This window comes from Abramis brama, assembly GCF_963993115.1.
Source record: "Abramis brama genome assembly, chromosome: 17".
NCBI lineage: Eukaryota > Metazoa > Chordata > Actinopteri > Cypriniformes > Leuciscidae > Abramis > Abramis brama.
In genome coordinates, this window is record NC_139979.1 from 4154030 (window position 1) to 4178400 (window position 24371).

Below are 24371 nucleotides of genomic sequence, written 5' to 3' on the forward strand. Positions count from 1 at the left end.
GAGTTTAATGCTACTGTACTGATAATGGTGCAATATCCGCATTCTTGGAACTATAATGACCAATTGGTAACACTTGATAAGGTATAATAAGGTCAAATATGGACAAACCCAACCTTTTTTTCCTCCACATTTTTAAATACAATTTTTAAACCCAACAGTTGGGTTTGTCAATATTTGACCCAAACATTTTTTTAGAGCTTTGTGTAAAAATTATATATATTTTTTGTTGTTGTTGTTGTAAAATCTAAACTTAACCTTTAATTATTTATATTCTCCACTGTATATAACTTATAAAAACGAAAGACCACATTTTCCAATGTTGGTGTGTTAATGCAATACACACACACAGGTGTGTTATTCAACAGCAGAGTGACCTTGAGCGCGTGAGAAACTCGAACAGCGCTGCATTTTTGGCCTATTTGGCTTGCCATAGCGGCTCTACACCCGGCGCTGCATGCAAACCAATGAAAACACACGGAATTTTCTGTTTTCATCCAAAGTGTCTGCCATCTTTCTGCTTCGTACATGCATCGCTCTCTCTGATGCTGTGCAGCTGATATAGTGTTCATGCATTTGCCGCGTCCAGATCCGGAGAGCACACATGCATGGCCGTCATTCGTGCAGCAGACGCCAGAGAGAGAGAGAGAGAGAGAGAGAGCGCGCGCGAGAGAGCTGCTAACAACATCACGGTAATCAAAGGTGAATCCGGGACAGAGAGGAAACACGCCGATCTGCTGATCTCACGTGCATGGCTTCAACGTTCGGCTGTCGGACTCTCAGCAAACATGATGTGAATTACAGAATGCATTTCCGCATGATCAACGAACAGCAGGTGGAGGACATCACCATCGAGTTCTTCTACAAACCACACACTATCACCCTGCTGACATGCACCGTGCTCAGCCTGATGTACTTCGCGTTTACGCGGTGAGTGACGCACAACCCTAAAGCCACACAAAGAGTTGCAATAACGGCATGTCACTATAGCAACACGGCATTTCAATTCGACATCTGTCTTTGGTGGCTTTTAGTGCATGCTTGTTGTTTTGAGGTCACCTATATGCGTGTGTATTTCTAAAGTCGACGAAAACGATCTTCAATCGAAGTGCGAATATCACTTCCGGGAAAACGGACAAAAATATTGATGACGTCATCATGCACTTGGGGACATTTTTTTTGTTCAATAAAATGCTTTCTAGAAAGACAATGTCCCTCCCCCCTGATACCACCATTTTCTATAAGTAAGGAAGTAGCAAATCATGGTTCACGTCTGTGATGTAAACAGGAGACTACTGGTTATTCATATTATAATGTATTCATAGTCGGCATGAAACAGAAGTTGCAATAATCTTTTCTTCCCTATCGTGACACATCTAAATGAAACGGCTTCTGAAACACGAACAAATGTAGGGTAGTTATGTCCATCAGAAAGAATTATTGGATGGCTGTGGTAGGCTATTGGTTGATCTCATGTGAGTGACAGGTTGCCACGCCCTCGCGCCAGTAAATGCATCATCAGAGACGAGATGAGCTGCAAGAGGGAGGGGAAGTTATTCTGAATAAAGATTACGAGGCACATGATTAAATAAAAAAACAAAAAACAGTAATGATGTGCACAGATTATTTATAATAAGTACTGCAATATTCCATTTAAAATTAATTAAAAAATAAAATAATTTTCAATTTTAATTTTATGATGGTGACTTTAAGTTACAGTTGGCAGTTTTTGGCCTTTGTATGGTCTTAATAAATATTACTGGTCTTTAATGTAAACAATTGGTCTGTGCATTTGTACTTTTTATTACAAATATTATAGAACCAATTCCCCACCTTGCATTTTTTTTTTCTTCTGATATTATATACGAATGAATGTCACAATATGGAAGAAAGGATCTGTCGCTACGTTTTATTTCATCATGACATTAAAGGAATTTTTGCAACTGAGCACAGGCAGAATACGTGGAAAATATTTGTTGAAAGCAGAAGCGGTAATTCTCCTTAGTTTCAGTTCCGGAAAAGTTAGTTCTGGAAAATACATTTTTCATGCTTTTGTTTTGAAATTTTAAATAAAATGACATTTATTTATGTGATGTGGCTGACTACATGCATCTACTGTTACTACTTTGTAAGGTCGATGGTGAAATAGAAAGAGGAAGATGGTCTGTTTGTGCTGGTGAATTTGAGTGTATGACCACATGTTTCCGTTGCAGAGATGATGGAAACCATGACAATAACCTGTGGGTGGGTCTCATCCTGGTCATCTCGTTTTTCTTGATCATCAGCGTCCTTGCCTTCCCAAACGGTAAGAGTCTTGAACTCGGGCTGGTATCGGAGAGCTCCAGCGTTCAGGCCATAAGTGTTTTATGATCATGGTCACATGGTTCTGTTCAGATTCATAGCTAAGGCTGCATGATATTGAAATAAAATTGATATTGCATTGCAATATGCATTAGTGAGATCGTGCAGGCTGCGATTTAATTAAATAAATATGTCCTTGCCTACTTCAGAGCGAAGCGCAGCATTTACACACCTGATATTATGAGCTGCATGCGTAAATGAACACAGTGCTGAGCTTAAAGGGATAGTTCGCACAAAAATTATATTTAAGCCATGATTTACTCACCCTCAAGCCGTTCGAGATGCATATGTCAATATTTTTTCAGACGAACACATTTTCAGTTATTTTAGAAAATGTCTTAGATCTTTCAGTGGTTATAATGTGAAGCAATGGGGTCCAGCTGATTCAAGTCGCAAAATGTGCATGCATCCTTCACAAAAATAATCCATCCGGCTCCAGGGGGATAAACGAAGGCCTTCTGAGGGTAATCCGTGCGGTTTTGTCGTAAAAATATACATATTTAAAACTTTATAAACGAAAATAACTGGCTTCCGGTGGCGGTCGGCGCGCGTTCATGGAGATGGTTGCTGGCATATGACGTAGGACGTAGCGCAGGAAGCGTCGTGACGTAGAACGAACGTGACAGCGCAGCCAGAGAGCAGAGCAAAACAAAACTCTACGTTCGCTCTACGTCACGACGTCATTCATCTCCATGAACGCGCGCCGACCGCCACCGGAAGCCAGTTATTTTCGTTTATAAAGTTTTAAATATGTATATTTTTACGACAAACCCGCACGGATTACCCTCAGAAGGCCTTCGTTTATCCCCCTGGAGCCGGATGGATTATTTTTGTGAAGGATGCATGCACATTTTGCGACTTGAATCAGCTGGACCCCATTGCTTCACATTATAACCACTGAAAGATCTAAGACATTTTCTAAAATAACTGAAAATGTGTTCGTCTGAAAAAAGATTGACATATGCATCTCGAACGGCTTGAGGGTGAGTAAATCATGGCTTAAATATCATTTTTGTGCGAACTATCCCTTTAACTATGAAACCGGCACTGCATATTTTTATTTGCTGCCAACCTGTCAAAATAAAAAGTTGATAGGTTACCGTTTAAGAAAATTAAGAGATTATTCATATCAAATGATTAATTATGAGTATTGTAATTTTACACTAGAATAAAATGATTATTAATTCTCTATTTTATTTTGGTTTTTCAGTACAATAATATTTATTAAATACAAAATTGTTTTCTTTAAGATTTTTATTTGATAATCTTAAGGTATAATCCATGACTAGCTGTGCATTAATCTATTTTAATGCACGACGCAGAGGCAAAGAACCATGGATTATGACTTTTATACCATGGTTATTTGCCAGCATTGACAACTTAAAGTTGTTATTGATGTTTGCCACGCAATATTTGACGGAAGGGTAAAACTGACAGTTGTTTTTGTCAATTATGGTTAGATCTAGCATTCTGTCTGCTTTCAGTAATTTTCCGCTTTTTTTAATTATTAATTTTATTTTATATACCGATTAACTCCCCAACAAATTCACCCAACTCACTCTACAATGATTCGTTCTTTTCAAATATAGCTATTTAAGTCATCTGGTGAAAAATCCAGTATTTCTTCCATATAGCAATATATTTCACAAATTTTGCAATGTCATGTTTTTCCATTATCATGCAGCCATATTCATAACTCTCTTATAACTCTATTCATAAATTTCTTTTCAGGTCCGTTTACTAGACCCCATCCAGCAATATGGCGTATAGTGTTCGGTGAGTGGATCAGATGTGTTTATGTGAAAACACTACAATTATGAAGCTTAATGATAAGCATACACTGTGAGATGCTTTTTAAACGTGAATAAATGATGAGGTCATATCTAAGTGGTTGGATTAATGGGTTCATGTAATTTTCCACCTTCATCTTTTCTGAAGTGCATGTTTTATGTTGTTGTACAGGATTGAGTGTGCTGTACTTCCTCTTCCTCGTTTTCATCATCTTCCTGAACTGGGAGCAGGTGAAGTCTGTCATGTACTGGCTGGATCCCAACCTTCGCTATGCCAAACGAGAGGCTGACATCATGGTCAGTGACTTTCAGGGAAATATGACTCAGTTTTGTTGTTAAAGAAGTAGTTCACCCACAGATTAGTATAATGTCATTATGATTAAGCCCTAAAAAGGACAAAATATTTTCTCTTCTGCCAGAAAGAAACCATACAAATATCTTGTGTATATATATATATATATATATATATATATATATATATATATATATATATATATATATATATATATACACATATACGCACATACACACACACACAAAATATTTGTATGGTAAGAGGATTTTTCAAAGTTGTAAATAAAACAGATTATTGTAGTGTTTTACAAGAAAATACAATTTAATACTACTTCTAAATTTCACATTTAATGAAATGTTTTACTTGCCTTTTCTTTGTGATTAACTGTGACATTTCTGAGTGAGAATTTTTACTACTCAAATTTTTTTCAGTGGAAACAAAGCACATCAAAATCAATGAAACTTTAACTAAAATTTCAATAATAATAAAAAAACACATTCAAACTCTCCATGAAAACAATAATAGTATCCCAATGATACTAAAATAAGTCACAAATCTCAAAATGATGCATTACGTTCAGCTGAACTTTGTTAAGCCCACAATAGCAGATTTAAGCGAGTGTTAAACATGTCACTGATGTCCTTCTGGTGTTGTGATGATTGACAGGAGTATGCGGTGAACTGTCATGTGATCACATGGGAGCGAATCCTCAGCCACTTTGACATCTTCGCTTTCAGTCATTTCTGGGGTTGGGGCATGAAGGCTCTGCTCATCCGCAGCTACGGCCTGTGCTGGAGCATCAGCATCACCTGGGAGCTCACTGAGGTAAACCTCTGCAACTCATGGGATTCCTGCGGCTCTTTATCTTGTTTCAATGCATTGCTTCAAATATAACATGTAGTGCTGGGCGCAGTGGGCGGTATACCAGTTCATTACGAATACCGGTGTTTATTTTTGTTATGATATTCATTTTTTATATACCGCAATACCGGTGTATGGGAACGTGGTGCAGCGCGACACTTATTAGGGCACTTATTACTAAGCGTGAAGATCAATAGGTTAAACTATAATTGATAGCTGTCAAATTATATTACTGTGTTTCCCATACATTGGTTCACAATATCAACACAGCCTTTTGGAAAATCTATTTGTGGTTGGTTTTGACATCGTTGAATAAACGTGAGCACTGCACGTTTCAAAGTCAAAATGCGGCGCGGGTGCGATGCATAAGGATGTAGTGTAACGACGGCCAGTTCCAGGAATGCACTAATATTTTGTTGGTAACAACTTAGTGTTAACTAATAATTGTTGCAAACTGGTACTACCAACACAATATTAGTGCATTCCTGGAACTGGGCGTCGTTACACTACATCCTTATGCATCGCTTTCTGCCAGGACTTTTACAGGCTTTTCCCAAATCACTGAAGTGACCGTGACGTTCGGGTTAGCGGTAGCATTAGCCATCAGGCAAGTGTTATTTAAATAAACTCCTGATGTACTTACAAACTTTCCAATGCCTCGTTTTATGAGTACAGAACCTATTTGTATTACTGTAGAAGTTTGGTGCCATTCTGGGCATTATTAGTGGGGTAATTTACGAGATACATCCTTGGATCCATTAGCGCCTGCACTAAGCCATTCGGCTGATATCTCTAAATAAGCTCTAACTTTAATAATGTTCGACCGAGGGGAAAAAAGCTTTTGTGGGGGTGTTTGGCTTGAGGTCATGGTGCAAAGGACCCTAGGTTGAAATTACTACTAATACTAGTGTGGAATTTATCTACAATATTCACTCATGACAGTAAAATAGGGCATTCTAAGTCAATCTACTGCAGTATTTTCTCTCTCAATCAGTAGAAAATGTAGTCAACAACCCCCAGTCATGCTTGAAAAAAATAATACGGTCATATACCGTGAAACCGGTATAATTTTGAAAAATCCGTGATATGGATTTTTGGTCATACCGTCCAGCACTTATAACATGCATCTTATTATAATGCTGTTATGATGATTCGCAGAAGACAATGTATGATAATTCACAACTAATGAGCATTTGATATTGTTCAGAGTCTGGCTTCAAACAATCACTCTCATTTTAGCTTTAGTTTAAGGCTGCACGATATATCGAAATTATCGAAATATTGCAAATGTGTATATCGTGATATACATATCGCAACGGCTTGCAGTAACTGGGATCATGAACAAAAGACGAAGAGAAAATCACTCACTGCTCTTGGATGAATAACTTTTGTAGCTTTAATAAGAATCAGTATATATATTTAAATCATTCAGTGAAAACTAAGCAATGTTTTATTTTTACATCTGATTATTCAGTTTCTGTTGTTAAATAAAGCTAATGTAGGTTAACCTGAAACCCTAAAGCCCGTGGTTTACACTGATGTTAAAATAACACTTCTTATGCTACAGTAAAACACTGATGTTCACTTTCAGAAGTTTAGGGATGTTTTCTTGTCACAAAAAGAATGTGAAACACGTATGTAGGTTATATCATTTTAAATATATTTTAAAGATAATTTGTTTATTTTACACACTTTAAGCATTATCGTATCGCATATCGAATATTGCATTATTTAATGAGATATTGCATTTTTCTTCAATATCGTGCAGCCCTACTTTGGTTCAAAGCTTAACTTCATTGTGAAATGCGCAGTGAAAAACAAATCATCCAAGATGAAGGACGAAGTGAGAATTTATCAATATTACTCACGTCATCCGTTATCTTAAATGTTTTTTTTAATATATATATATATATATATATATATATTGAGTCTGGCTCCAAATTATATAGTGAGAAATATTGTTAAATATAATTAAATATGAATGAATTATTATTAAGCAGGGCTCTAGACTGAGACCTCTCATTTTGAGACCTTTTTGAATACATTTTGTTAGAGGTTGCGCAAGAGCTGCCTTTTATGTTGCATATGAGAAACATAAAACATCAATACAATCGAAAGCGAAACAAAACCGCTCTTCTCATTTGAGCCGCGCGGACTGTTTAGACAGCGCAGCACGAGCTCAGAACAGGTTTTCACAGGCTGATCTCGATCACGCAACACTGTTACTAAGTGCTGAGAGATCTAGTGAGAAAGCGTTTGAATTTGTCACTCCATTAATAGCATCGCAGCGAGATCTGTAATAAACCACAGATATCAGATCAAACAGCACTGACATTGAAACCGTGAGCATTGTGCCATGAACGAACAAGTTATAGAAGGCTTTTCAGTCCACAAATCACCAGCATTCGACATGGATTTAATGTAGCAATGCTAACTCTAACCATGGTATTGTGGCAGAAATAGTCTAATGTTTTTACGTTATTCATTTTAGGGTTTGTACAACCTTTTAAGAGTGATATTCAAGCACTTTTCAAGGATTTTCAAGGATCCAGCACTTTAAATCTCTAAATATTATCCAATTTAAATGTTATTTTTATTAACATTTTAAAATATTTTTTCCCCATGTTTTCACATGTTACTGTTGTTAAGTTCTTTTTTTCTGCATCTCAACTCAAGCTCAGTGCTTTACTGTCAAATGTAACATATTATGAGTTGCTGCACTTATTATTGCAAAACAATAGTGATTTTATGATTAAATTACCTTTATGATTAAAAATCCCCCCAGCGCTACCAGATCAGGTGCTGGTACCACCATCTGTAGATCTACTAGCAATGTGATACTATAATATGCATAAAAACATGTATCAAACTAAATAGTTAACTCAAGTAGTTTATTACCATATTGTGGTATTTAATTGAATTAATTATAATTTATAACTGAATATGTTAATAAACTACTTGAGTTCACTATTTTGTTTGATGCATGTTTTCACATTGCTAGTTTGAAAGATGTTAATGGCAAACGCAGTTGAAATCAATGGTGAGTCGAGTCTCTTGAAGAGCACACAATAATACACAAATATTATCTCTCCGTACAGTTGTTCTTCATGCATCTTCTTCCTAATTTTGCGGAGTGCTGGTGGGATCAAGTAATCCTGGATATTTTGTTGTGTAACGGAGGAGGCATCTGGCTGGGAATGACTGTCTGCCGTTTCTTAGAGATGCGCACGTATCACTGGGCCAGTATCAAGTAAGAGATCTGATTCATTTCAAACTGGATTTTGCAGCATTTGCAGTGGCTAGAAACTGTGCAAACTGTGTTTTCTGCTGAACAGAGACATCCACAGCACCACGGGCAAGATCAAACGTGCAGTTTTACAGTTCACGCCTGCCAGCTGGACATACGTGCGCTGGTTCGACCCCAAGTCTTCCTTGCAGAGGGTGACGGGAGTCTATCTGTTCATGATCATATGGCAGGTTAGTCAAATTTGCGTCTTAATCAGCCAATGTTAAGAAATAAAACAGGTTTAATTTTGGTTCAAAACCTGATTAGTTAAGCAATCCCAGAATGCATTGTGAAATGCATTTAAGATGGAGGATTCATCCTCCTCATAAATATATGTAAGGGATGATCCACGGCTCGCTGTGCATTCAATTATTTTGTTACAGTTTTAATGCACACCCAAACAAACACACCCCTTCCTCATTGCTCCGCCTCCAAAACACACACTCCAATCCTAACAGCCGAGTCGGTCTCGAACCCCGATCCCCCTGCATGTGAGTCGAGTGCACTAACAATGACACTAAACACCGCATTCACTAGCAGTCGTCAGCGCGACTCTCTCTAACTGGCCTCCGTTACACACGCAATCCAAGAGAGGATGTCTGTTTATCATAGCAGAATAATGCATCACGAAAAAATAAAGCACAGATGATGAATGAATGACAAGAAAGCACAAAAAATGTACGCACAGTACACAGTAGTAATTACAAACAAGAGTTGGTTGTTAGTTGCCAGCAGCACAGCAGCTCCAGACACACAATAGTCGGACGGGACTAGTTTAACATGGAGAGGTGGGGTAAAGTAATTATTACCAGAGCTTCTCTGTGATTTTAGTCCAGTCCGGACAATGTCAGTAAAGATTACGGCGACTTTTACCTTCAGTAAAAAGGTCTGGAAAAATAACCTCAGGTAATACTAATCCTGTGCGAATAGACCCGCTGTAAATATGTACGTAAATATTTAGTTATTTCCTGTTTAAAAGTAGTTTTCTGTGGTTTTTCAAGTATGGAGACGCTTGAAAAAATATCCAGTTGCTTTCTAGACGCTAGGACAAGTCTGTGGCAAAACTTTTCCACACACCATTCAGATCAGAAAGCACTTGTTAGAGGCACGAAACATCTTTTAGCGTTAGGTAAGTGCCTATTACCAACACGATCCAATCTGAAGTTAGTTAATACATCGTTCGACCGGACATAACTGTTTTATAAATATAAATATAGGTTTTAGCGCACGTGATATCAGGAAGCAGACATAACTCTTTATTTTCAGTGATTTCTTCCATTTCTATTTCTGCAGTCTTTCTTCAGTTCAAATCTCCCTCTTGCTCGTCTCTCTCCTCCACCGTCATACGTGGATACTAATGCGGATACTAATGCGGATACTAATGCGGATACTAATGCTGATTGGCTACACGTTTGTCGTTGTGTCGGCCCTACTAACTTCAAAACAGCGTATTTCAAAAACGACTTACCCCACCTTTAATAATTGAAAAAATAATTATTAATTAAATACCACATTATATTAATTAACAGTATTTAAAAGTTAAATATTTGAACTTTTATGGTCAGCATAAAAAATAATTACTGTAGTTTGATTGGCTTTAACTAGCTCAGAAATGTGGGTCATATGAGTTCTCTAGAGAGAACGGGCAGTCAGACTAAAAGTGCAGACTCGTTTCCATGGCGATGAAAGCACGCTTTCCATTCTCTATTGTGAGAGAGCGAGGCCGGTCTCTTCGCTCCCTATTGAGGGCCCTTTAAATTGTAATTAAATGTCTTTGAAATGGGAATTCGGAGGAGGGGAGTGTGTTCCACTTCAGAGACCGTGACCAAATTAGTTGACAACTGAATACTGGTTTTGGTGTCGTGTGAATCTCTGAAGCATAATCTGAACTAACCGCACCATGATTCTTATTACAAATGTAGCTTTTTTTAATAAGTGGTTATATTTCCACTTCTTTTTGTATGATGGTTTAGAATAGATTATTAGCCTTGTTTTAAGTGGGTCAGGAAACAATAACACCATAAAAACAGAATGACTGCGTGCAAAATATGATTTATTTTTTTAAATTTTGGTTGTTTATATCATCGCAAAACAAATAAAATATACTTGACAATAGGTATATCTAAAAGTCCGTTTGAAACCATCCATGCATTTCTTTATCAATATTTGCTAGAATTATCAATATTTCTAATACAAGTTTGATGTGACAGTCACAACAAAAGGCAAATTTACAGGTTAGTATTAACAGATTAATTAAAATTCATTCTTTACTGAACTTTATTAATTGTTTTTGGTCTTTTGGTTTATTGATTTATTGTTTTATTATTGATTGATTTACTTTTTGGTATACTTCTGCAGTTCTGTTTTGTTTCAGTCAAGGGTCATTGGATTTAGTTTTTCCAAAAAGCTTTTTTTAGTTTTGGTTCAATGCATAAAATTATTTCTCTCTCTCTCTCTCTCTCTCTCTCTCTCTCTCTCTCTCTCTCTCTCTCTCTCTCTCTCTCTCTCTCTCTCTCTTTTTCTCTCTCTCTCTTTCTCTCTCTCTCTCTCTCTCTCTCTCTCTCTCTCTCTCTCTAGCTAACAGAGCTGAACACATTCTTCCTGAAGCACATCTTTGTGTTCCCAGCATGCCATGCTCTCAGCTGGTGCAGAATTCTGTTCATCGGTATCATCACTGCCCCCACCGTACGGTAGGTACACATATAACAGTATATAACAAAATGCCATTCCCAACTCGTTTTACTTCCAAAGTCTGATGTATTTCAGAGTAAAACATGAAATAATGATTTTTATCCATTGGGAATTGATTGATTTATTGATTTATGATATCAGGGATTAAAGTTCTCCGTCGCTACGACGGATTTCCGTTAATTGCAGCAGGTCTATGACGGATTTCCGTCAATATGGTTCCAGTCTGTCCTTAATGTCTTAAATTCACTTTTAATAATTTTAAGGCCGTAAATAGGATTTCATTTCTCAGAAAGTGTAATAAATGTCTTAATTTTAGTTTGAATAGGTCTTAAATTAAGGAAAGACGAGGTGTATTCACCCTACTGAGGGGGATGTGATCAAAGCCTGGAGTGGAGCAAAAGCACGTTCCTCTCTCCATTCTAAGCGTTCTGTAATCACTTCGCTCATGGTCCACTCCGGGTTTTCAATTACCGCTCACGGAAAGTGCATGTCAGGCTACAGTTGCGCGCTGAGTTAGAATAACTATATTTCAGTTACCATGGACACACTTATAATGCAGGTAGGGCTAGGCGATATATCGATATAAAAAATATATCGATATATTTTTGAAATGCGATATGGAATTAGACCATATCGCATATATCGATATAGTTTGCGCTGTAATCCTTGCTCCCCGCGCCTCCGCTCCTCCTTTTCCACTCTGCATGCGTGTTTATTAGAGCATGTTATGAGAGGCGAATCATGACTACTTCAGAAAACCCAGCACAATAGGAACTACCAGGAAGTGACATGAGTATACGCTGAAATATAGTTTTTCACCTCAGAAAAACGGGCTTTCTTGTCCTGTCAGCCGTTATACTGTTCTCGTAGCGCACACTCAATTGCACGCGCAAATGCAGCGGCGCGTGCTGTATCGCCTCACTGATCAAGCTAGTGCAAAAGAAACTACGAGCATGCAACGCCGTTACGTTGTAAATTACCCGAAATAAAAGTAATGCAGGGATGATTTTCATTCTATTCACCAGGAGCAGTTTCCATGTTTCATTAACAGTTATTGTTAATATTGTGTATTCGCCATGGTAACTGTCGTTTCCATATTAACCCCAAAATGCCACTATTTTTCTTTGTATTATTTTTTATATTTTTAAATGACTGTAGTGGCTCATACCAACTTTGTATTAACAAAAACTAGTTTGGGACTGCTATTTAATAGCTTTAGCATAGGCCCAATGTTTATTTATTACTAGTCTTTATATTCTTACAATTTATGTTAAGTAAAGGGGAAAAGTACTTGTGTGTGTTAACAAATTTTGTGTTAACGTGTTATAATTTGCCTATATATAATATTTTCCCCTTTACTTAACGATAGTTTAAGTAAAGGGGAAGGCTTAGCGAAATGGGGGGAGAATGGCAAGCCTTTTAGTTTGTGGACTAAAAAAATCAAACAGCCAGGTACGTGTCTTTGCACAGTATGTCACAGGAGACTTCAATATGGCAATAATGGCAAAAAAGTGCTAGGTCACCATCAATCAGAAGCTAGTCACAATGCTGCCGTTCGTGCTCTACAGTAGCCTACACATGCTCCCTGCCTCGTTTTCATAGATTAAAATAGCTTTTAAAATATGCCTACTGGCAATATTAAAGCGGTTTAAAACGTCTCCCCTTAAAACGCTATTGGTCTCGACTATGTAAAAAGTTAAAGGAATATGACTTGGCCTAAAAAAAAATTTCAGTCAGAAGAATTTTTTTCACTTTAATCCCTGTGATATAAGCCAAAAAAGAAAAGTTGTAAATAACTTAATAAAAATGTAAATAACTTAAAGTGAGCGGCGTGTCAAAACAACAAAGTGGTCCACACCACAAGCGCTCAGGGTCGTTTATAGTAATGATCTTTCAACGAGCCAGACGTGCTTTATTTAAACCCTTTACAGTCCGCGTGTGTTAATTCTCTCTCTCGCTGAAGACGTAAAGTGCCACATTAAGAGCTGTGGAGGACGCTGTTAATTTAGGATGCTCTTGGCCGAAAACCGAAACTGAAGCCGAAAATGGCTTCTTTTAAAAACGTATATATACTGCTTGAATTTAATGGATCTGAAATGAAAAATCACAATATAATAATCAAATTTTATTAACAGTTACATAACAAAACATAAAATATTTTTAACAATAAATATAAATAATAATACCAAATAATATTATTCTTCAAGTTTTATGTTCCATCAAATAAAATAGTTTTTTAAAAGTTGTGCAAAAAAAATCCACAATTTTGGAGATTTTTGCAAAACAAATTAGTAAATTGTTAGTAAATCCACGGACAACTAAACAGGCATTAGGACGACCGTAAAGAGGGCGCACAAGTCAGCAATGTGGACTGCCATAACATCAATGAAAAGCATTACTGAAGGCTACATATTATGCACTATATTATGCAGAAATAGGCTATGTGTGTGTGTGTCAGAACCTGCAGTTGCTGTGTGACGCGCGTTCGCTGCGAGCGTATACTGTAGTGATGAGCTGGACGCGCTCCGAGAGAAGGCCGTTAAAATCGATTCCCTATTTTCGTTTTCGAAACTTGTGTTGGTTGGTCCGATCGATTGTGCAATAAGTGACAGCCCTTTGACATGCTTAATCTTTGATAGGCAGACGCGTGATAACAGCTCGACCGTGAGTGAAACCTAAGCGCTTGCGCACGGATGGGAGGGGCGGGTGACATTCATTTTCGGTTAAACGTTTTCGGCTGTTTTTTTTTTTATTTCGGCCTGAAACCGATAATGCCATTTCGGCCGAAAATTTTCGGCGGCCGAAATTTCGGTGCACCCCTAGTTATTTTAACAACAGAATAGATAGAAACAAAAAGAATACTTTTGCTAAAACTCTGCAGAAAACAAGAATACAGATGACTCTTGACCGTTTAAAGGGATACTTCACTGATTAGCATTAAGCTTTGTATCAGTAGAAACCCGGTAGTATTTTCGAATGACCGTGCTTCCCTCCCTCATGTCCCCCTGAGACGAGAGATTTCTGTATTGTGTGTCTAGAAAAAAACCTCAGATGACGCAAAAATCATCATTTAGCGTCAACGGAGGCTCTTTTGTCCAGAGGCGAGAGACTACAGCCAGTAGGAGGAGCTCGTCCCGCATGTCTTCAACCCGCCCATAGGGGGATCTCATGATAAAACGCCGTCTTTTCAGTTTCGAGTCGACTAGTAGCCTAGTTGTGTCATTTCTTCCGATACTGCCCTCTGTAACCGGTAGGCGTGGCTTGGGAGTGACCTCGTAGGGCAGCGAAGCAAGTGCATTCTGGGAGTTGTTGTCTTTCATCCACATGAGCCAAAAATAATTTTTCTGGCTTTTCTCAGTCTAGAAGGCACCAACTTCTAAAATAATTTCACATTTCTACTACATAAATTACCTAATTTAAATACACATTCATCTTTCCAGCGGTGAAATATCCCTTTAACTAAACCAGGTTTGAGACAAGTTTACACGTGGCGCCTTTAGATGTTTTTTCCCCCATACATTTAGCATTATTAGTAAGCATATTCAGAGAATTTTATAATAAACAATGTAATAATTAGAAAAAATATTTAGAGATGGCAAAGGAAGACAAAAAAAACCTAAATTAACTTTGTTTTGTGCTCATGATGAGAGTTTTGATTGTTTGATTATGCACGTTGTTTGTTTTTAGTAGTTTATTACTCTGAGCAAAGTATTTTTCCTGAGGTAAACCTGCACCTCCAGTAGGTGTTCTCAGTCCCAAGGCCTTCTATGTGTGAGAATGTAAATAAAAAAATAAAATAAAAATGATGATTAAATTAGCCTGATTAAAAAATCTAATCTTACCTTTTTATATTCATATCCGGTTGGGAGAAATATACTTTAAAAATAAATAAAAAATTCTTAGACATCACTGCCCAAGATTCTCATCTTTGACTATTTTGAGTGTAAACAATCAAAATAAAACACTAAAAAAAGACTATTTAATTTGTTTACCTGCATATCATGATGTGACCATTAACTGATTTCAGAGAACCATGAGCATGCAAATGTGTTGTTAACTTATGTGAAATATTAACATAAAATCTCAGGAAGAGTTTGGGAATCACTCTTCTAAAACAATATGAAGAGAATCGGCATCAAGACCCATAACATGTATTAAAGGATCATTTTGACTTTGATTATTCATGTGTACTGATGCATTTCTGTGGTTTGCTCTACAGGCAGTATTATGCGTACCTCACGGACACACAGTGCAAACGGGTCGGGACACAATGCTGGGTGTTCGGGTGAGTTTAAACCTGTGAAAATGACTTGTGTGAAGCTGCCTCCCATGTGGTCCACTGTAATGAACAAGTATTACACAAGTATTACAAATATTGGCCAGTTAGTTCAAGTAAGTTCTTCAGCGAGCACTGATGTTCATGCATGTGTCACACCAGTGTTTGAGGTAAAAGCCTTGCAGGCTTTTCATTCAAATGAACGTTTAACCACAAACCCGCATGAATGCTTGTGTTCCACTGCAGCGCTTTGGTGGGCTTCGCTGCTCTATTGTTATTTGCGTTATCTCAGATATAAGACAGTGACCTAGATTGTGTGCAGTTCAAGTTATCTTGTCACAAACATCTAGGTTAGATCATCTAGACTTCATCTAACATCCGTCAGCTTTACATTGCACAATCAAGGTCCAGTAGAAACACTCTTGTCTTCTTTCCAACAGGGCAATAGCTTTCCTGGAGGCGTTAGCCTGCATTAAATTCGGACAAGACTTGTTTTCCAAGACGCAAATTCTCTATGTGATTTTGTGGCTCTTGTGTTTGGTGAGTTCCTGCTCTTTTTGTCTTCACTTTGAGCTTTTCATTGCATCAATATGACTCTGATTTCTACTCATTCAGCAAAAACTTGAACTCAAAGCTATTTTTGGCATCTGTGAGAGGAGATTTCCTGAAAATAGTCTTTTCAGAAAGTGCTTTTGTGTGAACACAAAAGCTGCTGATGTGTAATTGATCGAGTCTTTGTTTCTCTCTCTCATTTGAAGGCTTCCATCACATTCCTGTGTCTATATGGGATGGTCTGGTATGCTGAAAACTACGGGCCCAGAGAGAAGGTGAGTCATGGCTTTGACATCATTTACTCGCGCTAAAAGGATAAAAGGGGAGAGGAGGAGTCTGTAACTATTTAGAATTTTCTGACCCCATTGGCAGATATTTTTCCTTGTTTCTTAAATCATTTTGCATCTCAAGTAAATGTATCTTGATTTTAAGAATGTTATTTGTAATTGAAAACAAGAAAGAAAATATTTTTTCCCCCTCAAACAACACTTGTATGACTTCAGAAGACTTTTGGACTACTTTATGATACTGTTAGGGGCCTTTCACATATGTCTTTGCATCTAAAAATGCGAGAGACAGCGCTCAGGAATGTTTTTTTTTTTAAAACGCAGTGCACAACATGAGGGTGTCAAAACGTGCTTTTGAGGCGTATATAACGGAAATAGCCAGACAGCATCTCTCTCCAAACTCTTTTTTTAAAGGGGTGGTTGATTATGATTTCACTTTTCTAACTTTAGTTAGTGTGTAATGTTGCTGTTTGAGCATAAACAACATCTGCAAAGTTACAACGCTCAAAGTTCAAAGCAAAGGGAGATATTTGCTTTTAAAGAAATCGCTTTTTAAGGAGTACAACAAATGGCTGGTAGAGACTACAGGATATTCCTCCCGGGTTAGTGACATCACAAACCCTAAAATTTACATAAACCCCACCCCCTGATCACGATTTATAGATTATCAAGACAGAATATGCTAATCAATGACTAGAAGATAACTACACATAAGCTACATAAATTCACCAACTAACCATTCAGAAATGTTGTCTACATGTTGTCACTTCTTCTTGAGTCTCTCCGTCTGACTCCGGTTTGAACATAAAAGGCTAAAAGTTTTTGAAATTTTCAGTGCATGTGTGTGTGAGGTAAAAGGACACAAGCTGTTGTAGCTCCGCCCTCTGTGCCGGGAGCAGCAGCTCATTTGCATTTAAAGGAACAGACACAAAAACTGTGTGTTTTTGCTCACCCTCAAAAAGTGACTTAAACTTAAACATGCTATATAAAAATATCTGTGGGGGTATTTTGAGCTAAAACTCCACATACACACTTTAGGAAACAGGTTGTGATAATCGCTTGAAGAAATGTTTTATAATTCACGGTATCCGGACACAGCCACTATAGATGCTTTTCCACTGTCGGGCCAGTGCGAGCCAGGGCTTTCAACGGGCTGGGCTGGGCTAATAGCCTCGGACCTGTAGCACCGAGCCCAAAAACATGCTGCGTAACACACCTCTATAGAACAAGGTCACACAAACCCATCGTTTCACCAACAAATGGAAGTTTTATCAGAAAACGAATTAGAAAGAAATCACTGGAAACTAGCAAGATCGCAAAACGAACATGATAAAAGCAGCCGTCTGTTGGCATTTCTGTTGTTTACTTAACTAGGCTATTACTTTATTTTTAAAATCTTTAACAATTACTTGTTTGCATAAGATATGATATATTTTATTTTATTTTATTTAAGCACCTAAAACCACCTAAATCAGTTTGACAGAATTTTCTAAATCAAAGTGGTCAAACTAACTTGTTAATTTCCTGTCATCTCTTAAAATATATGAAAGCCAGGTTTTGTTCCTAATATCTGTCATTATTAGCAGAACACATTTTACACACGGGGAAAACCAATTGTTTAGTCAATAATTCAAGAAGGTCCAGACTTTAAAGCTCTTGACTCTAACTTTTACCTGGCCTTATGAAAAAGTAACATAGGGTAACACTTTAATTTACAGTGTCTTTGTTACATATTATGTTACATGTACTTACCATAGCAATAACAGTAAATTATGCATAATTACATGCAATTAACCCTCAACCAAATCCTAATCCTACCCTAACCCTATAGTGAGTACAAGTAGTTGCTTAATATGACACAGTACTTAAATATATAATTACACTGTAACAATGACACCTTAAAATATAGTGTAACCTTACATAGTGCTTGTAATTGTTTAACTATAGCATCTGTTACAATAAGGATAATATAATTAAGACCACTGATGGCTCCTCACTAGCATGCTTTGGCCAATGGTAACTTTTTTCTTTCCTTTTTTTCTATCCATAGCAATTGTTATGAAAAATAACTATAGCTAAAACATGCCACAGTTGAAATATAAATCTTTAGTGAAAAATCTGTTCCCTTAACAGATTATCTATTATAAATTCTACAACAGGTTAGTCAAAATTTACCACAATAAATACAATAGAACGTGATAGTGTTGTAACGATACTGAAATTTCGGGTATTAGAATAGTTGCAGATATTTTCAGGATCGATACACATCGGACGTGATAAATCCTAGTAAAGGTGGTCATGAGTAGTTTAAAAAGCTTCTATTTATGTTGGCGGAAATTTATGTCAGAAAAGTGTTAGTTTACACGAACCCGTGTATATATGCTGTCAAGAGCATGCCAAACCTGTAGGTGGCAGTGTAACGAGAAGCTCAAGCCCACGTTAGCCAATCAGAATCCCAATAATAGCAACAACAGCAATGGATCACTTCCTCTTTCTGGTCGCACTTTTGACGCAGGTGCAAGTTCTGTCGCATCCTGTGAAGTCGGCTGCCTAAAACTCAGTTTACATTCAAACGTGCAAACAAAGTTTTCCAAAATCTCCACTCTGACTGGAGTTTTTAGAAAGAATCGGTTCCAGAGGCGAATTCTCCGTTTGCGTGTAAACGAAGGGCACAAACGAAGGGAAATGTCTCCGTCTTTCAAAATAACCATGGACGTGTAAACGGGGCCTCAATCATATTGCATATACTGTAAACGAAAGCTCGCAACGCTTGCCCCGCCTCCTAGGTCTTCTGATTGGTCCACTGTTTTGGAACTGACATTGATGAGTAGCGCTGCGTGTAAAAGTTGAGAATAGTTTAATTTGACTCGCCGTCTTAAAAACGCGGTGCTCATGTGCGATACACTGCAAAAGCAAGACGCGAGCGTAAAGGCGGATTTATACTTCTGCGTCGCAGCTACATCATAAGCTGTGTAGCACGCTTGACCTGACGTGCACCTCTCCAAAAACGTAACAGCGCATCAATTCTACGCGGACCACAAGCGCTGTGATTGGTCTGCTAGAACCCCTCCCTCGTACCCTGGAAATCCAGAGTTCTCGCGAGAGCACAAGTTGAATTTGCTCAGCGAGTTACTCTAGCATTGAGTAATGATGCTCATTAACTATGCCCTTGTAGCCGAGCTGCACCAATCACATCGGTGTATCTGATATAGGCGGGCCAGAGGCGAGCTAGACAGATGACGACAGCGCTAGTGACAGTGCAATCAGTGAGATTTTCAAATGCATGCTTGGTGCCGCCCCTTGAGTTGGGCGATTTCAATTACTCTATGCCAGACCCTTAATCTTTCAGATTTGGGTCTGGATTTCCAGGCTACCTCCCTCGGGAAAAAAAATAAAAAATCTGCGAAAGCGTCGTATTTCCTCTTGCGACATAACTACAGTGAAAACAAAGATGTTCTTTGATATTTAACAACTCAAGCTGCAACAAAAGTCGCTGTCTATTTCCCCCCATCACCGCTCCTGCTTCTTCGATAATGTACTACACAACAAGCCGCTGCTTCTTCGGCTTTTGCCTTGATGCTGTGGGTTACACCATCAACATGCCTACTAGCGGTCTGCAACGTTATATTTCTGCAACAACACAGAAGTATAAATGAAAACGACGCGTAGCCTATGGCTTAGGTCCGACGCAGAAGTAAATCAGCCTTTAACGGTCATAGACGTCCGTCTAACGCGTGTTTACATAGAAAAACAATGTAAAAGTAGCTCACTGGAATGGATAAACGCGCTCTATGTGAACGGCCCGTTAGGCTGTGTTTTGTCTCAGCACTAAAAATCATCATCCACTTAAGTTGCATTGAATACAGGCTTGGAATGACATGAAAGAATTTTCATTATATTGTTTCTTCCCCGTTTGTTCTGCCATTATCAATTGTGACCTCAAACCCTGTTGCCTTTTAAATGTAAATTTAAAAACTTTTGACTTCACAGCAGGCTATACAAGCAGTGCTAAAGTGAATCTTAAGAGTTTTGCAATCTAAATCATGATGTTTTGACCTCCATAGAGCTTCTCGGAGTGTGAGGACAGCTTTTACTCTGAGCCGGGTGATGCCGTGTCTGAATGCAGAGGTAAACACTAAATCATTCACACCAGCATGCAGATTACCAGGATATTAATGGCAGTTTACAGACTTCAGCCAGTCTAACCTGTAGTGTTGTGACCTCTTGTGGAGAACGAGCAGAAGACCACGCTAGTTCTGAGACTTGGCAACGTCTTTAATATTAGAGTACTGTAAATTGCATACTATTTTATATTATTTTTTAATATATGATAAGTGCATTTGTCACTTTGGAAATGAAAGGTCAAGGATATTTTTATTGTGAATTTTGCCAAATGTATCATCCAGGCAAGGGTTATTATTGTTGACTATAAAACTATTAAAAACATGAAATAAGGCTGAAATAAAATATAAGTATTAGTCTATATAATTAAAAACCTAAGCTAAGCGAAAATTTTAAATGTTGCCTCAGCAATAAACCAAAAAATTATTGACTGAAAAAAAAAAAAAACTATAATAAAAATAAAAATAAATTAAACCTAAATAGCAATATTTATAAAAAAACAGAAAAATAATAAAATGATAAAAACGCATAACTAAATTATTAAAAAGTAAACTAAAATGAACATGAAAACTAAAAACATATGAATAAAGTTACAAAATTATTATTAATATTACAAATATGAATAAAACTAAAATAAATAAAATGCATAGTTACATGCTATGTACAGTATGCATGCTATATATTGCAATTATTTTTTTTTAAATATCAGTATGCAACTCTGAATATATCTAGTGGAGTTAAAAATTTAGGCGTTAGCTTTTTCTAAATGTGCATGCATTATAGTTTGCTTCTGTGCATGAACTGCTTCAGTGTTTCAACTCACACTGTAATGCAACTGTGCTGTAGGGGAGTTTGAGATGGACGGCACAACTTACTCTTCTACCAGGAAACGGAGGGACTCCGAACCGTCATACAGAACCATCAACGGGGTGGAGAAATGAGTCCGTCTCCAGAAGGCTTTGAGCGTTTTTTCCTCAGACAGGAACGTTTGCACAGGTGTCACTCCTGTTAATGGAGGGAACGTCAGATGACTGTGATTATGAATGGTGAGATTGTCTCAGGTTTAGTTCGAACATTTCAGATATTAGAGCGCTTTGCAACGCTGCAAAACACTTTGAATAGGCAATACTGTGTGTCCAGTGTTTAGATGGCGAGCTCACTTTACCTGTTGAACTAGAGACTGGTTAACACTTTAGATCCCGAGCAGTGCTGTGAATCACCGTGTTCTTCAGTAGCATGCGTGACTCGGAAGTGTCGTGACTTGTCACTGTATTTTATGTTATCAACAGTGTATTATATGCTAGCGATTTCAGATTATTCATATCATAATGTGTCTACAAATGATGTCAGATCAAGTCAACACGAAATCAAAATTTATTATTTTTACTTTAAAAGCGCGTTCCTGGTCTTATTGTGCATGTTTCTCTGGTGCATGTTTTTATTTATTTATTTTTTTTATAAATAAAACATCATTAAAATGTAATTGTAAAGTTTGGGGATGGTAAGATTTTATGTTTTTGAAAGAAGTCTCTTCTGCTCACCAAGGCTGCATTTATTTTAATCAAAAATACAGTAAAAACAGTAATATTGTGAAATATTATGACCGTGTAAAATAAGTGTCTTCTATTGTGATATATAGTAAAATGTAGTTTATTCCTGTGATCAACGCTGAATTTTTCCAGTCTTCAGTGTCACATGATCATTCAGAAATCATTCTAATATGCTGATTTGCTCCTCAAGAAACATTTCTGGTTATCAATGTTGAAAACCGTTGTGCTGCTTCATATTTTTGAACTTTGAACAGAAATTTTCACATTTATTTCAAATTTAAATATTTTTAACATTATCAATGTCTTTACTGTCACTTTGATAAGTTTAATGCATCCTTGCTGAATAAAGTATTCATTTCTTAAAAAAATCTTACAGACCCCAAACTTCTAAACAGTAGTGCATGTCAGATTACAGAAGCAAAATGGTTGCAAGCATCATTTAATGTTGACTCTATCTAGGAAAGACTGACCAGGCCAGTACTCTATCCAGACTGACTAAATCTGTTCACGATTGACATGAGTTGAATGTTTCTAGGTTAAGCTGCTTAAAAATTTAGATGAATGCAGGATCTAATAGATGCACAAGTGTTTTAACACTTTTTTAGTGGCTTCACTGATGTTTTAATGTGTGACGTTTGTTTTTGGTGTTTCTGCTTCTCCAGTGACCTTCTACAGCTGCTGTCGTTTTTATGTTCTCACCTGAGAGGCGTTTTTTGCTTTTGCATGTCTGTGAAAATCATCTATATCAGTTTCTATAGAAGCTTGTTTTCCATGGGAAAAAAAATGAAAAAGGTAATTATGGCTTTTTATCTCGCAATTGCAAGAAAAAAGTCAGAATTGTGAGATATAAACTTGCAATTGTGAGAAATAAAGAGATGAAGAATTTGCAATTCTGACTTTCTCACAATCGCTGGTTTATATCTCACAATTCATAATTTTTCCCTCAATTGTGAGTTTTTATAATTCGCAACTAAGTTTATATCACAATTTTGAGTAAAAAAAGTATGAATTGCTAGATGAAAAATTCGCAATTCTGACTTTTCTGAGGTGGCAATTTCTGAAATGTGTATATTTTTTTTCAATTGCGCGTTTATACGTTTTTCATAACTGTTTATAACTCGCAATTGTATGTTTTTTTTTTTTTACTTTACAATTCTGAGAAAATCAGAATTGCGAGATGAAAAATTAGTTTCAAATATTCAGTTTATATCTCGCAATTCTAACTTTTTTTTCTCACGATTGTAAGTTTGTCAAATTTTTAAATCACGCAATTAAGTTTATATCTCACATTTCTGAGAAAAAAAAGTTGAGAGAAACTCACAAATCAAACTTTTGTTGAATTCTGACTTTTTTTCTCCTCAGAATTGTGAGATTTTTTTTTTTAGAATTGTGAGATAAAAGGTCGCAATTACCTTTTTTATTCCGTGTGTTTGTTTAAAATGATCCTGATCACCACACACCCTTAAACCAGTATTTAAGCCTTTTTAGACTGGCGTTTAACACCGATATCGTGTGCCTGCATGCATGTTTAACAACTATCACCTGTAACCTTTATTGCTTTGTGTGTGTGTGTTGTGTACAATAGTGTTTTTTCCTGATATGATAACTAGAGAGCGGTGTGGCCGATATATGTGGTATCATTTAATATAATTTAAATGCAGTTATTGTAATATACACAGACTAAAATGTTTTGCACCCAATTTTTTCACTGTTTACTCCATTCAAAATAATATGTGTTGACTAATTTGAAACTCGTAGAAGAGCTATCGTTTTTGTTAATCGCATGTTTATCAGCTATGCCGATAACCTAAAAATGTTGGTAGACTTATCGACCTGGTTGATATATATTCTTTCATTACTAGTGTTCATAATCCAACACCATGTCCTGTGTATTCATCGTGCTCAGACAACATATAGTTTTCTTCATTTCCGTATTAATGTCCTTCATGACAGTCTGTGGACAGTCGGAGCATCACATGATTCTACATATCCATTTGCCAAAACACTTGTTTTGTGTCCGTTTAGTCACTGTGAAACATTTAAATGCCTTTTTTGTCATGCTTCTGATTTGTACATTTCACATAAATTGTAAACGAATCAGTGTTTGTCTTTTCAGTAATATTAAACGACTAGTTTTTGGTGAAGAATGGCACAACGTGACTGAACTTTGCAGCTTTTCAATATATATGACGTTTGTTTGTTTGCTCAGAATTTACATGCAACTACATGGGATGTAACAGAATTTTAAGATTAAATTACATCTGTATCTCGTGACTTTGTGTTTTCATAATTGTGATTTTTTT

The 24371-nt window shown here is 37.0% G+C and overlaps 1 protein-coding gene across 1 annotated transcript; it reads left to right on the forward strand.

Moving 5' to 3' along the window:
* Nucleotides 1-401: 401 nt before the first annotated feature.
* Nucleotides 402-24342, forward strand: ptdss1a (phosphatidylserine synthase 1a). The gene is made up of 13 exons (XM_084088101.1): nt 402-927; nt 2211-2302; nt 4090-4134; nt 4321-4445; nt 5110-5268; nt 8403-8554; nt 8640-8781; nt 11168-11280; nt 15501-15566; nt 15998-16097; nt 16316-16384; nt 20461-20524; nt 21365-24342. The coding sequence occupies exons 1-13, from the start codon at nt 749-751 to the stop codon at nt 21457-21459; spliced, it is 1401 nt and encodes a 466-aa protein (XP_083944227.1). The 5' UTR covers nt 402-748; the 3' UTR covers nt 21460-24342.
* Nucleotides 24343-24371: the final 29 nt, after the last annotated feature.